The 12703-nt window shown below is 43.2% G+C and overlaps 1 protein-coding gene across 14 annotated transcripts in view; it reads right to left on the bottom strand.

Moving 5' to 3' along the window:
- SRRM1 (serine and arginine repetitive matrix 1) overlaps positions 1–11865 on the bottom strand; it is a 935651-nt gene extending 923786 nt beyond the window's left edge. For 13 of the 14 annotated variants that reach the window (XR_011279577.1, XM_069622715.1, XM_069622713.1 and 10 more), the window contains exon 1: positions 11678–11801. Coding sequence is in view for 13 of the 14 variants with exons in the window: in XM_069622715.1 (XP_069478816.1) it covers positions 11678–11698 (21 nt within the window). In the remaining variant the exon portion in view is untranslated. Of the gene's footprint in view, positions 1–11677 lie in introns of all 14 variants that reach the window. The other variant, XM_069622717.1, reaches the window with a different exon arrangement.
- Positions 11866–12703: the final 838 nt, after the last annotated feature.

Genomic DNA, 12703 nt, shown 5'->3' with positions numbered 1-12703 from the left:
ACCTGAATTCAGTCACCCGTGCATGCACCACTGATTACACGGGTAACCAACACCTACTGTTTTGTGAGGACGAACTTACAAAACACATGTAATGTTTTCCGCACCCTGCCAAGACAGCCACAGACAGCCCTTCCACACACGGCTTACTCACAAGGCGCGTGCGCAATGGCGCGAGAAAAGCAGTTCAAATAGCCTCGTGGGGAGAAAATGGGTAGAGGCACAGGCACTTAACATTTTTCACCCAAAAAAAAAACAATTCCCTCCTCCCCCACACCAATGGAATCCAGTCCAGTCTGTCAGAAAAAAGCCACAGAATAGCCACAAACAGGGCTTTACACAATCACTGCTGTAGAATTATTTGTTAGAATAAGGAGCAGTATCTCGCATTATATCACTATGTAGCGAGTACAAAATATGAAGAAGACAACCTCGTGTAGCATAGCACCCCAGTCTTGTATGTCTATTGAAATTAAACTGTGACCAAACCGATGCTACACAAAACCTTTCATCCTACTGAGAGCTATTGGTATTTTTGATGCTGCTAAGAATGCACATAGGAGATGCTTGATTGATATGTATATCAAAAAGATTTTTTTTAAATAGTGTTTCTAACAAGATTGAAATCCAAGGCTGGCAAGTAAATATTTGCAAGTTGACAATCTTATTCGGTCAGTTTTAACACACAATAATCTGCAAAGTATTTAAGCTTCTAGCTTCAATAAGCTGCAAGGCAAGCACATGCAGCGTTGCTATGTATGTTTTTCTGATATGATATGGCATTTATAACGCGCCAATACACAAGTGTTTCAAGGCGCGACGAGGCAAGACAGAGACAACGATCTTACTAGCCCATGTGAAATTGAGATCGGCAAGTGCAGGGAAAGGGGGAAAAGTGCAGTACAAGGGAACGACAGTAGAACAAATAAGCAATAAGTAAAGTGCGGCCAGCTGGTGGCAAGGGTAAGTGCAGACATGTGTTGGGGGCTGTAGGGATACAGAACAGTCCCCAAGTGCAGGGGGTGCCAAGGAGGCATTGCAGGGGTGCAACTGGCAGGGGGAGGGGACCTGCGACCGAGATCAGAGGGTAGCCAGGTGACCAGTGCAGGTTCAGTTTCAGCCAGGAGTTCAGCATGGGAGAGGAGGAGAGAAGGGAGAAGCAAAGTGGAAGGTTTTGGATGGGCTACCGGAACCAGAGATGGTTCTCCTCAAGTTTCTGGGAGGCTGTTCCAAAGGAAGGCCTAAGCCAAAGAAAGGAAGAGAGTTGAAGGTATCGAGGCACCAGAAGGACTTGTGGACAATGCAGAGGGTTTTGAACTTAATCCTCACAGCCACTGGGAGCCAGTGGCGAGATTTAAGTCCTAGAGAGATACGATCCCTTGGCTTGAGGCCAAGGACAAGTCTCTCACTCCTGTTCTCAATGAGTTACAGAGGGCGGAGAGTAGCAGGCACATTTATAAAGAGGCTGTGAACCAGAGCTCTGGAGACGGTGATCTTCTGGGGGATGGAAAGGAAAGGAAGAATACTGCTCAGGAGGTGCAGCTAGTAGTGCAACTTCTTAGAGACAGATGTGAGGAGAGAAGGGAGTCGAAAATGACCCTGAGGTTTTTAGCCTCACAGGTTGGTGCAGGAAGAGGGCCAAGAGGGGTTGGCCAGAGTGACAGGAAAGGATGGAGCAGGTGTGCCGATGAGCAGAATCTCGGTCTTATTGGCATTATGGCATAGATCATTGGCAGCATACCACTCCTGGATAGCAGACAGATAAGAGAAGGAGAAGAAGTGGTGAAAGGGAGCCTGAAAATGAGTCGAGTGTCATCCGCATAGCACTGAAAGTTGGGGCGGCTATGCGGTGGGCAAGAAGTGCCAGGTATTGGTTCAACAGTCAGGGAGAGAGGCTAGACCCCTGGGAAACCTTACAGGTAGAGATAGACGAGAGGAAGGACCCAAGTTGGACCTAGGAAGTTCGATCGGAAAGGGGCCAGCCAAGCCATGGCCTGATCGGTGATAACCAAGTAATCACAGAGACAGTTGAGCAGGGTGGCATGGTTGACCGTGTCAAAGGCAGAAGAGAGATCAAGTAAGACGAGGACACAGGAGGTGTCGGAATCGAGGTTGGAGAGCAGGTCTTCACGGATATTCAGGAGAGCAGTTTCTGTGATCTGGCATCTCTGAAGCCAGACTGTTGCATAGCTTGAGGAAACAAGTTTGTATCCTTCCCAACCCAATCCACCAATCCTCTTCTACACTAGCAGCAGCATCATCATCATCTATGAGACCAGTCAAAATGAGTGGGCCAGATCACGCAAGTCTGCTGCTGGGGTCGGGACTAGGGAGAGAAAGAGTCAAGGACTGCCAACAACAGCTTTCCATTGACTTTCATAAACGGACTTCCGATTATTTAATTTAATAACTTCATGGGTTTGTCCAGATATACATCTATAGAAAGACATCTTCCAGCTTGTTGGGGGACCAAACTGTACTTAAGTCAAAGTAGACATGCCACTGTTATATACGATGATGCACTTCCTAGCTGCTCAACATAGTCCGTGACTGGGAGAGGAAGGGAGCTTAAAGTTGAGCTCAAGGCATAAAATAAGCAGTGTCACGGAGCAATTTGCTATGCAATTCTGTAGGTTTGCTAATTAAATTGGCACTTGTGTAGCAAAGTTAGCTATTTAAGTTACCCTGTTCAATGAAAGCACAGCTAACCCTGCATTCCTCTCTTGCCTTCAGAGCTCTCACTGCCTTCTTTTCTCCGTTCACTGCAAGTTCAAAGGGGCTAACGGAGAAAGAGAGAGTGCATCAGTATTCATCCCCTTCATGCATGTGCCAAAAGGCCTGTGTGGGAGTACTATGTACATTTTATTTTTCAAATAATTACAAACCAGAAATAAATCGTGATAATACTGTTATTAAGCTAACTGTATCCTGTCTGTTAAAGACCAGTATGTGTTTATTTTTTTTTTATTTTTTTTTTAAGGCTTTCAATTCCTATTCTAAAAATGTAATAGGTTACTTAATGCATCATTACTGTATTGCTACTGTATTGTCTTCATGCTTTACAGTGACGTGTATCTAAATCTCAGTGTCAACTAGATTTCATTTTGTTGGTGACGATGCATCATGTTGACAAGCGGACACCTTTAAAAATGTACATGAACATGCAGCCAAATGATTTGAAGGCAAACCTAGTCATGTGGCCTGCTTGTTACATACAGCTTGCAACTGGTAACAGAGGAGTTGATCCCATACTCTTTGACATTCTATCTTACCATGTTGGTTTATACCCACTACCCTGAAAGTGAGATGGCCGCAAACTACAATATTATACCTAGTTTTCCCAGTTCTCTGCCTGCTATACCATCCACTCTGCTTAGTCTTTTACACAATGAACACTCAAAGTTAAATATCACTTGATATTTAAAGTAGCAATCAATAGTATCATCCAGTCTGTACATCTACAGACCTACTGCAAAACTGTACACTGTAGTTGGCCTCCAGAGCTCACTTTGCTCTAGGATTATGATTGTATCATTTATTTGCACCTGCAGTAGAGAGCTGTCCAACCTGTTTTAAGAGCCTTTTTATCATATTTATTTATTTGTGTCCGTTAATGCAGCTAACCTTTTTACAGACACTCATCCTGGGCTCGCACAGTATTTTCGCCCACTCGCATAGTCGAGTAGATTTTAAGAAAGGCCAGTGCCACTTTTATTTAAACTTTACTTTGCAGTAAACGTCAAATACAAGTTTGTATAGCCCTGGTTCTTAAGGTGAAAAGATTTTCCAATATGCAGGCAGTAAGTCATCATAGCTCATTCTGAGGCACATCCATGCCGTTTGCTCTGAAAAAGGGATTTTATTTTGAAATTAACAAAACTAAAAAAAAAAAAAATCCAGGGCCTAGGGGCTGAGTTTCTTCAAACCAAATTTGTCCGGTATATCCCAGAACGCAACCTTCGTTCCCTGAACACCAATCTTTTGGTGGTTCCTAAGTATAACCGGGAAAGACTCGGTGGCAGAGCCTTTTCCATTGCTGCGGCAAGGCTGTGGAACACCCTCCCACTGCCACTCAAGTCTATCTCCAACCATTTGGCTTTCAGGAAAGCCCTCAAAACTACTTTATTCTAACTCTCTGACTATTACTGTTCTTGTTTGATAGCTTCCTCACCAGCGCCATGATGCCCCTGGGCGACCGTGCGCTCTACAAGTTCAGGTAACATAACATAACTGTACATGGCTGGCTTCTGGCTGGCAGCAGTTTGCCTAACTAAAGTGGGTTTGTAGTGACATGCACCATTTTACAGAAATAATTTGCAAGGCCAGACTTCTCACTAATGTCTTACTTCAGTGGTATACAAAACTGCTGTATTGTTGCTCATTTTATATCTTAGGTACAAGTATCTTCTGATGGCATTAAAGACATTAGTACAAAATGCTAATCAAATGGGGTTTTCTAATCAAGAAATATTTAATTAGCAAACTTTGCTAATCAATTTTTGAAAACAAATGTATGCCTTGTGAGCTGCAAAGGGAGTGGGTTTACCACTGATGACCCGGCTGGCTTGCTGCCCTCAAGAAATGAAAATTATACTATGTTTTATGAAGGGCTACCTTTGTGCATACTTTTATTACAAAAGGAGGTGATGGCTATAAGATTTAGAATTAACGTCTGGCATAGCCCTGGTTCTTAAGGTGAAAAGATTTTCCAATATGCAGGCAGTAAGTCATCATAGCTCATTCTGAGGCACATCCATGCCGTTTGCTCTGAAAAAGGGATTTTATTTTTAAATTAACAAAACTAAAAAAAAAAAAAAAAAAATTCAAAAAGAAGAGGACCACATCCCTTATGCATAGAACAGAAATAACCCCAGACATACTGTGGGCTTGTTGGGCTGTATTAATGAGCTGCAGTTGGATTCCACAGGCACACCATGCAAGGGACCAGTGTATGGGTACACACTCCAGAAACATGTCACAGGTTGCTTGTTCACTGGACACAGTTTAGGGTTTCTTGTGTTCCTAGCTCAAGAGAATGCACTTGGGATGGACTGCTTCCTTTAGATACTGGGCCAGCACTGCAATACAAATGGCTGGACACCTTCTGTAATAGCAAACAAGTTTAAAATAATAGAATGCAGTCCAGAGGAACTCTCAAGATTTGTGATTAATGTAAAGTTTTCGGCCCACCACTTACCAGCTTATTTTAAGTCTCAAAATACGTAAACTAGCCAAGTAATTTTAGGCACCTGGTGGAGAATTATAAACAACTCTAGGTCAAAGGGTAAAATAGATTGCCATACCTTAGTGCAGAGATCCACAATCTATAGATTACAAGTCGGGATGCTGCCATGGTTAACTATCACACTAAAAAGTTAAGCGTCTCCCAGCTTTCCCGATCAAACGTCATCAAACAGGGAAAATCACAATCCCTTAGATTTTAAGATATGGAAGAACTCTAACAGAATGTAGGTAGATTGCTCCTTTTGCCAATCAAAGAAAATGGAAACAACATCCAAAACAATGAGCATTACCTGCAGTTAGGAAAATAAAAAAAATTTAAAAAATTAAAAAAAAAAAAACAAAAAAAAAAATGGTATATAGAAATGGTATTGATGTACACCGACCAGTAATAGTAGTAAATGGATCTGAAAAGTTAGTTTATACACATTTGGGTGCAGGGGAGGTACCTCCAAACTTGACACGAGGATGAAAGACAATAAGAACAGATGATGTCCTAAGTATAGGGCACTCCCGTCCCCTGCACACCTTTTCAACAAAGAAATCAGCCAGAGTAATTCAAATACATAAAGACGTATGCTTTCAAACATATAATACCTTGCGAGATACTTGGAACTGATCCAAGTATTGATGATAGTGAGAAGGTTAGGTTTTCAAATCGTATTTGGGTGGGTAAGCACAGGTCAGTACTCGCTTCATTCTCAAATGTGTTCTAGTAGGCGCGTTGGTAGCTTTCCCACTGGGAAAGATGGCGTGACCTTGATCACCATCTCTGCACTTAACCAAATTGTATTCTTTTATTAGAGTGTTCATGGCTACATTTTAAACACTACACAAAAATATTATATATTTCACATTGACAATTGTATTATCCTGGACAAATTACTAAATCGGAAACAGTCCGAAAATAAAAAGCAGGTAAACAAAGTGAAAACAAGGACACTTGTGTGGAAACAGTGTGAATTCCCTCCATCACCAAAACAGCATATTATAAGTGAAAATTGTCTCTCTAGATACAGCCTTACATAATATACAAAACAGATACTCCTGTTCACAAAACGCTGTTCAGTACATAAAACCTGGGCCTATTACTTTTCCAATGCTTCTTATGTACCAGCACAGAACCCAACCCCTATTTATACACATCTGTATAACTACAACTCTGTGGTGTGTCAAATGCAACTCTCCCACCCCCACAAAGGTCAAGTTCACATGGCACTAGGCATGAATTTAGAGCCATGAGAAGAGGCAAAAGCTTAAATTCTAGGCCGATTTAAGTAGATGCGAGTTGATGGAAATTGACAGCAGGCATAAGACTGGGGTTTACATGCTTTTGTTTATTACACACAACATTGGTATTGTTGTTATCAATAGCCAATAAAATACAGCGGTTGACATGTGGGACAAAAAAAAATATATATATATATTTGCACCCGTAGATTTCCTAAACTTTAAACTAAAAAATAGGCATCCCTTACGTACAACAGTGAGCATACGGAGAAAAACGTCTTCACTTAATTCCATATGAATTGCGGCTTGCACTACACAGCAGCCATTGTGCATACTTCCTCCATTAGACAGTGACTGGGTGCAAACACAGGTTCCGTTACAGGGCAGTGGCCATACCAATATAAAAAAAGGCAAAAATGTCAGCAAGCACACAAAACAAGGTCAAACCCAGGTCGTGCCATTAACCAGATCTACACTTTCCCCCACCATCACACCCGGCATGGAGCTGCAATGGTTCTTGGATTGGGAATCGTATGTAGGCTCATCCCTTGCTGGGCTGCGTGGTAAATTATGGGCTCTGCACGACTTAATAGCGGTTTATAACTTGTAATGTATTGCTTTTATATTTTAAGTCGTGTGGTTTACTTTTCTACATTGAGATTTTTTATTTTGTTCAACATCCTGTTCTTTAATGCCAAATGTTGTACAGGACTTGTGTATGCCATTTTGTAAAGCTTTCCTACTAGACAGATACATTATTTGATCGACAGGAATCCCTGCACAGGGAGCACCCTCTGAGCCGTTAGCAACAGCCAGGGTTGCAACGCCCTCAAACTGGGGCCCAACAAACCTCTCTAAAATAACAATAGTGTCTGTTAAGATTGATTTCCAAAATCAACCGTTGGGTTGGATTTTGGGAGGCTAACTCATTATGGTGAGCAGGAAAGACGCTTAGTCTAGCCAACCCAATCAAGGTAGGTAACCAAGCGGCAAGGCAGACTAAGAAGGGTGCGAGAGCGGTCTAGGGCTACAATAGACAGAGCGCTCCAATAATTCCAGTTATATGATCAGTCCTTTAAAATCATTAAGCAAATAAACCTCTAAGTCAGGATACAAAAGGTTGCAAGCTACTAGCCAGACATAAAAATAGGCACTCGCCACCTCAAGTCCATGTATAAAAGCAGCACGCCATTTTTTACTCGCCAGGTATCAAATCGAACTAGCCACTGCCTAGTGGCGAGTGCAAATTTTGCACCCTGCTAGAGGCAAGTAATACCACCCAACTAAATACATATAAACATTCACTCTTGTGAGAGGATAGAAAAGCATTTGATTCTAAACCAGTGCAGTACATTCAAGTAATCAAACTCAGTAAACAGTAGAAACGTTTAAGAGCAACACTGGCATAGTTCCCAAGCACTTATTAAGTCCAGCTGAGACATAATGGGGCCTAGTGTCCTTTACATACTTTTCAGGAAGATTTACTATTAAAATGGATGGATCCGGTGGTGGCGATTCGGAGGTCTAAAATGTAAGGAAAGTCAGGTAAGTATCTCTCTCAATTCCATCACTCTAAGGAAGGCTTGAGAGAGAGAGAGAGAGAAAGATCATCACGGATCAAAGTCAGGCAAGAGAGATCGGGAAGGACTTTACACCAATGTAACGCTATGGAGGTTAAGGGTAGAAAGAAACCTACTCAGATTTTCCTCCAAGAGACCACTTGAGGTTCCAGATTCCGTTAGTGAGATGGCAAAAATTCAAGTGGCAAGCTACTAACCAGCCATAAAAAAAGTCACTTGCCACCTCAACTATATACAGTACACCATTTCTTACTTGCCAAGAGTCAGATGTCACTAGCCAATGGATAGTGATAAGTTCGGTCGAGTGAAGCCCAGGGGTTACGGGTGCAGAGGTCGGCTTTTAGACACTGTTTAGTTTTGGTCGGTCGCTGCATCGGTATGAAAGGTTACAGAGACTGGCCATCTGACCACCATGGCAATGAAAAGGAGAATACTGCTGTGAGCAGGCAACCTCCAGGGAGCGAAGAAGACAGACTGCAACAGGAGCCACCACTGTCAGGTGGCGACATGCAATGTTAGGTTAACAAAGAAAGGATCAGGCCCTTTGCAGCTTCTTTTGGCACCAGTAGGCTGAAAATCCAAGTGCAGGTAGGTATCTTGAAGCACAAGTTGAATATCGTTCAAGTAAAAAGGAGGCGATCTGAACAGCAACGGCTGCAGCGAGCTAGCCCATGAGAGTGCCAATACACCAGGTGGTCCAGAGGTTTCAGCACCAATGAGGGACTTCTAGAGATTAGGACAGAGAAACGGGGCTTTAGTTGGTCTTGGCTGACGACAGTCAGCTGCACGGATTGTCAGTGGGCTGCACTTCTTCGTATGGGTCTTGACCCCGCAATGCGCTATCGATTGGCTGCAGGAGTCGTCCTTTTATCCAGAATATGGACTGGAAGTGTGCCCAGATCCACCAATGGTGTGGATCTGCACCACTGAAACTGTAGCAGCGATCCAATTACGGACAGCCACTGGCCAAACATTCTGCACAGCAACAGAAAGTCAGGGACTCAAATGTGCACTGGACCCAGTCATTCATAGAGCCTACATCCAGCCACAAAGACAGACCGCCACTTAGCCGGCAGCGCAGAAGCTTTCCCCGGGAAGAGACATTCCATAACTGAGAGGGCAGGAAAAAGACAAAAGGCAATAAAGCTAAGACAAGAGAAAGTCTCGCGGCACGGTCATTTAAGAGTGCATGCTATTCTTTGTGGCATTATGTGGGAAAATGCAAAAAGATCAAAAACAAGTAGAAAAATATCCACTGCCACATGCCCACCCTGGACACATTGCATTAGTAACCAAATAGTGATGATAGAAAAATGTCTGACATACAATATCTTAACCACATTTCACTGTAAGGTGATGTGCACAGCTTTAAAAAGACAAGAAATTCACTAAAGGAGACTCCCTCAGTAGTGATAGTGTTATGGACTGATCAGCTAACCCACAAAGCAAGGGAAGTAAAGTAGAAGGTTTTACTTACCACCAAATTGGCAGGCCAGCAGTCAACGCAAAGAGAAAGGGCATCCTATAGAAGTCTAAGGAGTGACGCATAGAAGTCCATGCGAGGAAAGCAGAAACAAGAAAATATTTCCCTACATCCAGCATCATCTACAGCACTAGCAATAAGTAAACAACTAACAGTGTCCAAAAGAAGTTTGGTGCACAGTGTAAGCTGATATCAAGGTCCACAACCATTGACTGCACGACTGCAGGGCACAAGCATACTCACTTTTCATAACACAAGGGCACCTGGCTCGTCGCCTTTTGGGTCCATGATGTCGCCTATACACACGTTTCGATCAGGACCCAAAAGTTATCCTCAACATCAGGTCATAACAAACCTTCACCAAAATGAAGGACATACTCTTTGTCTTGCATACATCTTTATGTTACAGCGGAGCTGGGAGTGTACTTCTCTGTCCACCACACATATGGCAGTGCATTACCGCATCTTCCTTGAGGGTCTACTGTGCATAATCTTATTTAAAGCACTACGTATCTCGAAACTAAAACTAACCAAACACAAAAGAACACGTCCAAGGAAAGTTGTGAATATAAAAGTGATGTGAACATTTTGAGCTGAACGGGCGTTTACGAGAAGAGTAAGCTTTGTCTTGATACATAAACAAACCCTATACATTGTTGTGGTGTAAAAGAACATGGAATGACTGGTAGAACTTGGAAGGTGAAGGGGTTTTGGGAAGGGAGGTTGCAACAAGGGTATAGGCAGTTGGAGATGTACAATAAAGGATGACAGACGTATGATACACTTTATAATTGGATTTATTGAAGAAGTTACGATTACACAGGAATACAACAATAGCAGCAACAGGACAGTCTCTTCTGTCAAGAAATGCAAGAACACTTATGATTTCTTTGGTAACACAAACCCTTTCTGACCGCTAACATACGAATTTTGTTTACCAGACTAGCACTGGGACTTGTCGCACTGATTTTACAAAGTAAAACCAAAATCTATGTATAACAAATAAAAGCATAGTACAGCCAGAAATTACTGCTTAATAAACAGGTTAGGGTGCACCTACCCACAAATCAACAAACGGGCACAGAGTATTTTGGGAACTGAATTACCAGCAGGATAAGAGTCACTGGAGGGGGTGGGTGGCACTTGCCCACTGAAATGTCGGATGACCAATATGAATGCATAATCAACTGACTTTAGGTAATTGTGACATGGAAAAGGGAGTATAAGTGGGGGGAAATATTTAAGGCAATCCCCTTTTGGGTTTGAGAATTTCACCTAGTAGCTAAACGGCCACATGTCAGGTATCAATACTTAGCATTCTCAGAAATACAACTTTGTTCTTTTCAATACTAATCACGGGCTTGCAAGCGACAGAATGACTTAACTTGGATAACTAAAATATATATTTTTTTAAATCAGTATTGGATAGAGACAGCATGAAACCTCGTGTCGCTTACCAGCAACGTGTCTAACACCGATTTGACAATATGGCATTTCCAATAATTGTTCACCTCTAGTGACTTCAATTGGGTTAGCCTCCCACAGCTGAGTAAAGTAAACCTGCACTGCTCTCCCAAAAACGGTCCCCCTCAATCAAAATACGTAAACAAAAAGATAAACCATCACATAAATGGTTATACAGAATACTGTATATGAAATGAAGGACAAGAAGTCTAAATAACACATAAGAATAACAAATACCCATACAATTACACGTAAGAATTGTTTGCGTCTATTTACTTGACAACCACGATTTAAAAAATAAAAGCTAATTCTCCACGGGCCTCAATAAAAAGATACTAAAGAAATATTACGACCATTGGAAGCTCAACAGGTTCTGAGGTAAGAGCTGCATGCTCTAGGAGAGGCCTGGCAATGCCCAACACCTGCACATGTAGAGGAAACACCCCAACTCTCCCTTCAACTCAGAGAGCACACCCCCTCGAGTACCCCCACCCCCAACCCCTCCCCGAGGCCCTGCACACGCAGCATTACTCTCTCTGACCAATACACCTTCAACCCCTCCGACAGCAAGTCAAAGGAGGCGAAAATGGTTGGTGGGCGCCGGGTGGCGTCTGCCCAGAACACCATCATGCCCTCAGACAACCCCTGCGTACAGAGTCCATTCTCCCATAGAGTTACTTACGCGGAAGAAGCCCGCGTCCATCTTGCCTCTCACACAGAGCTCTCGAGGTCCCACAATGCAGCGCGAGCCGGAGGAGGAATCCTCAGCTCAACAACACGCTGGGTAGCTGAGGTGTACCATGGCCATAGAAAGGGGAACGAGCAGGAACGCATGAACACAGAAGAAGGACAACGCTGACAGGCATGCGTGGAAAGTGTCATCTTCCGCTGTCATCTACTGTACCGTGAGATGCCCAGCTCAAGCGGTCACGTGTTCCGTACAATATCTACTTGTATATTGCATCTTATATTACAGACAAAGGTCTAATGTGCGATGGTCCCTTCATGTTGTAGTAGTAGTAGAAGGAATAATTGTATTGGCACATGCTGACGACCAGGGGGCGCACCGAAACCTACACATTTCGGAGGGGGTATAACACTTCAAATGTTGAGAGAGGCGCTACCAACGTCGGGGGAGCGGCACACTTATTTGTGTGGGTGCCTATAACTTTACGCATTCTAATGAGACTATTGCCGTTTCAAGGTTACACGCAGTTAACTCTCCTTTAAGTCTGAAAGAACCCACTTAAGGCCTGCTGTGAGAATGTGATCTCTCGACCCATACAAACACTCCACTGGCATACACGTGTTATGGGCTATGGTACTGCCAGAGCCCAGCTGTTGTGGCCTAATAATCACAGGACACCTGAATGGACATAGGATGCTTTATTAACAGCACATCATGCAGAGGGTGGTTATGCTCACAGTCGATGTCTTCTGGACAGCTGGGGGGCAGTTGGAGTCACTGCACTGATGGTTCAATTTCTGCTGCACCTTTATAACATATTTATATGAGCTCCCACGAGGCTCTGTGTTGTGGCCTAAATGGATGACAGGACGCTGTAGGATTTCTAACAGTCTTTATTGACTGACAACAAGTGGGGAGGTTCTAAGGTGGCCTGGTGGCGCGGGGCGCTTACTCACTGTTCAATGCGACCAAGTCCTGTGCTTCCCCAGTTGCTTCACTGTGGAAGGGTTGTGCTCACCG

This window comes from Ambystoma mexicanum, chromosome 11 (genome assembly GCF_040938575.1).
Source record: "Ambystoma mexicanum isolate Mex_15411 chromosome 11, UKY_AmexF1_1, whole genome shotgun sequence".
NCBI lineage: Eukaryota > Metazoa > Chordata > Amphibia > Caudata > Ambystomatidae > Ambystoma > Ambystoma mexicanum.
Note: the sequence above shows the minus strand (reverse complement) of the source record. Positions and strands in the feature narration are given on the sequence as shown.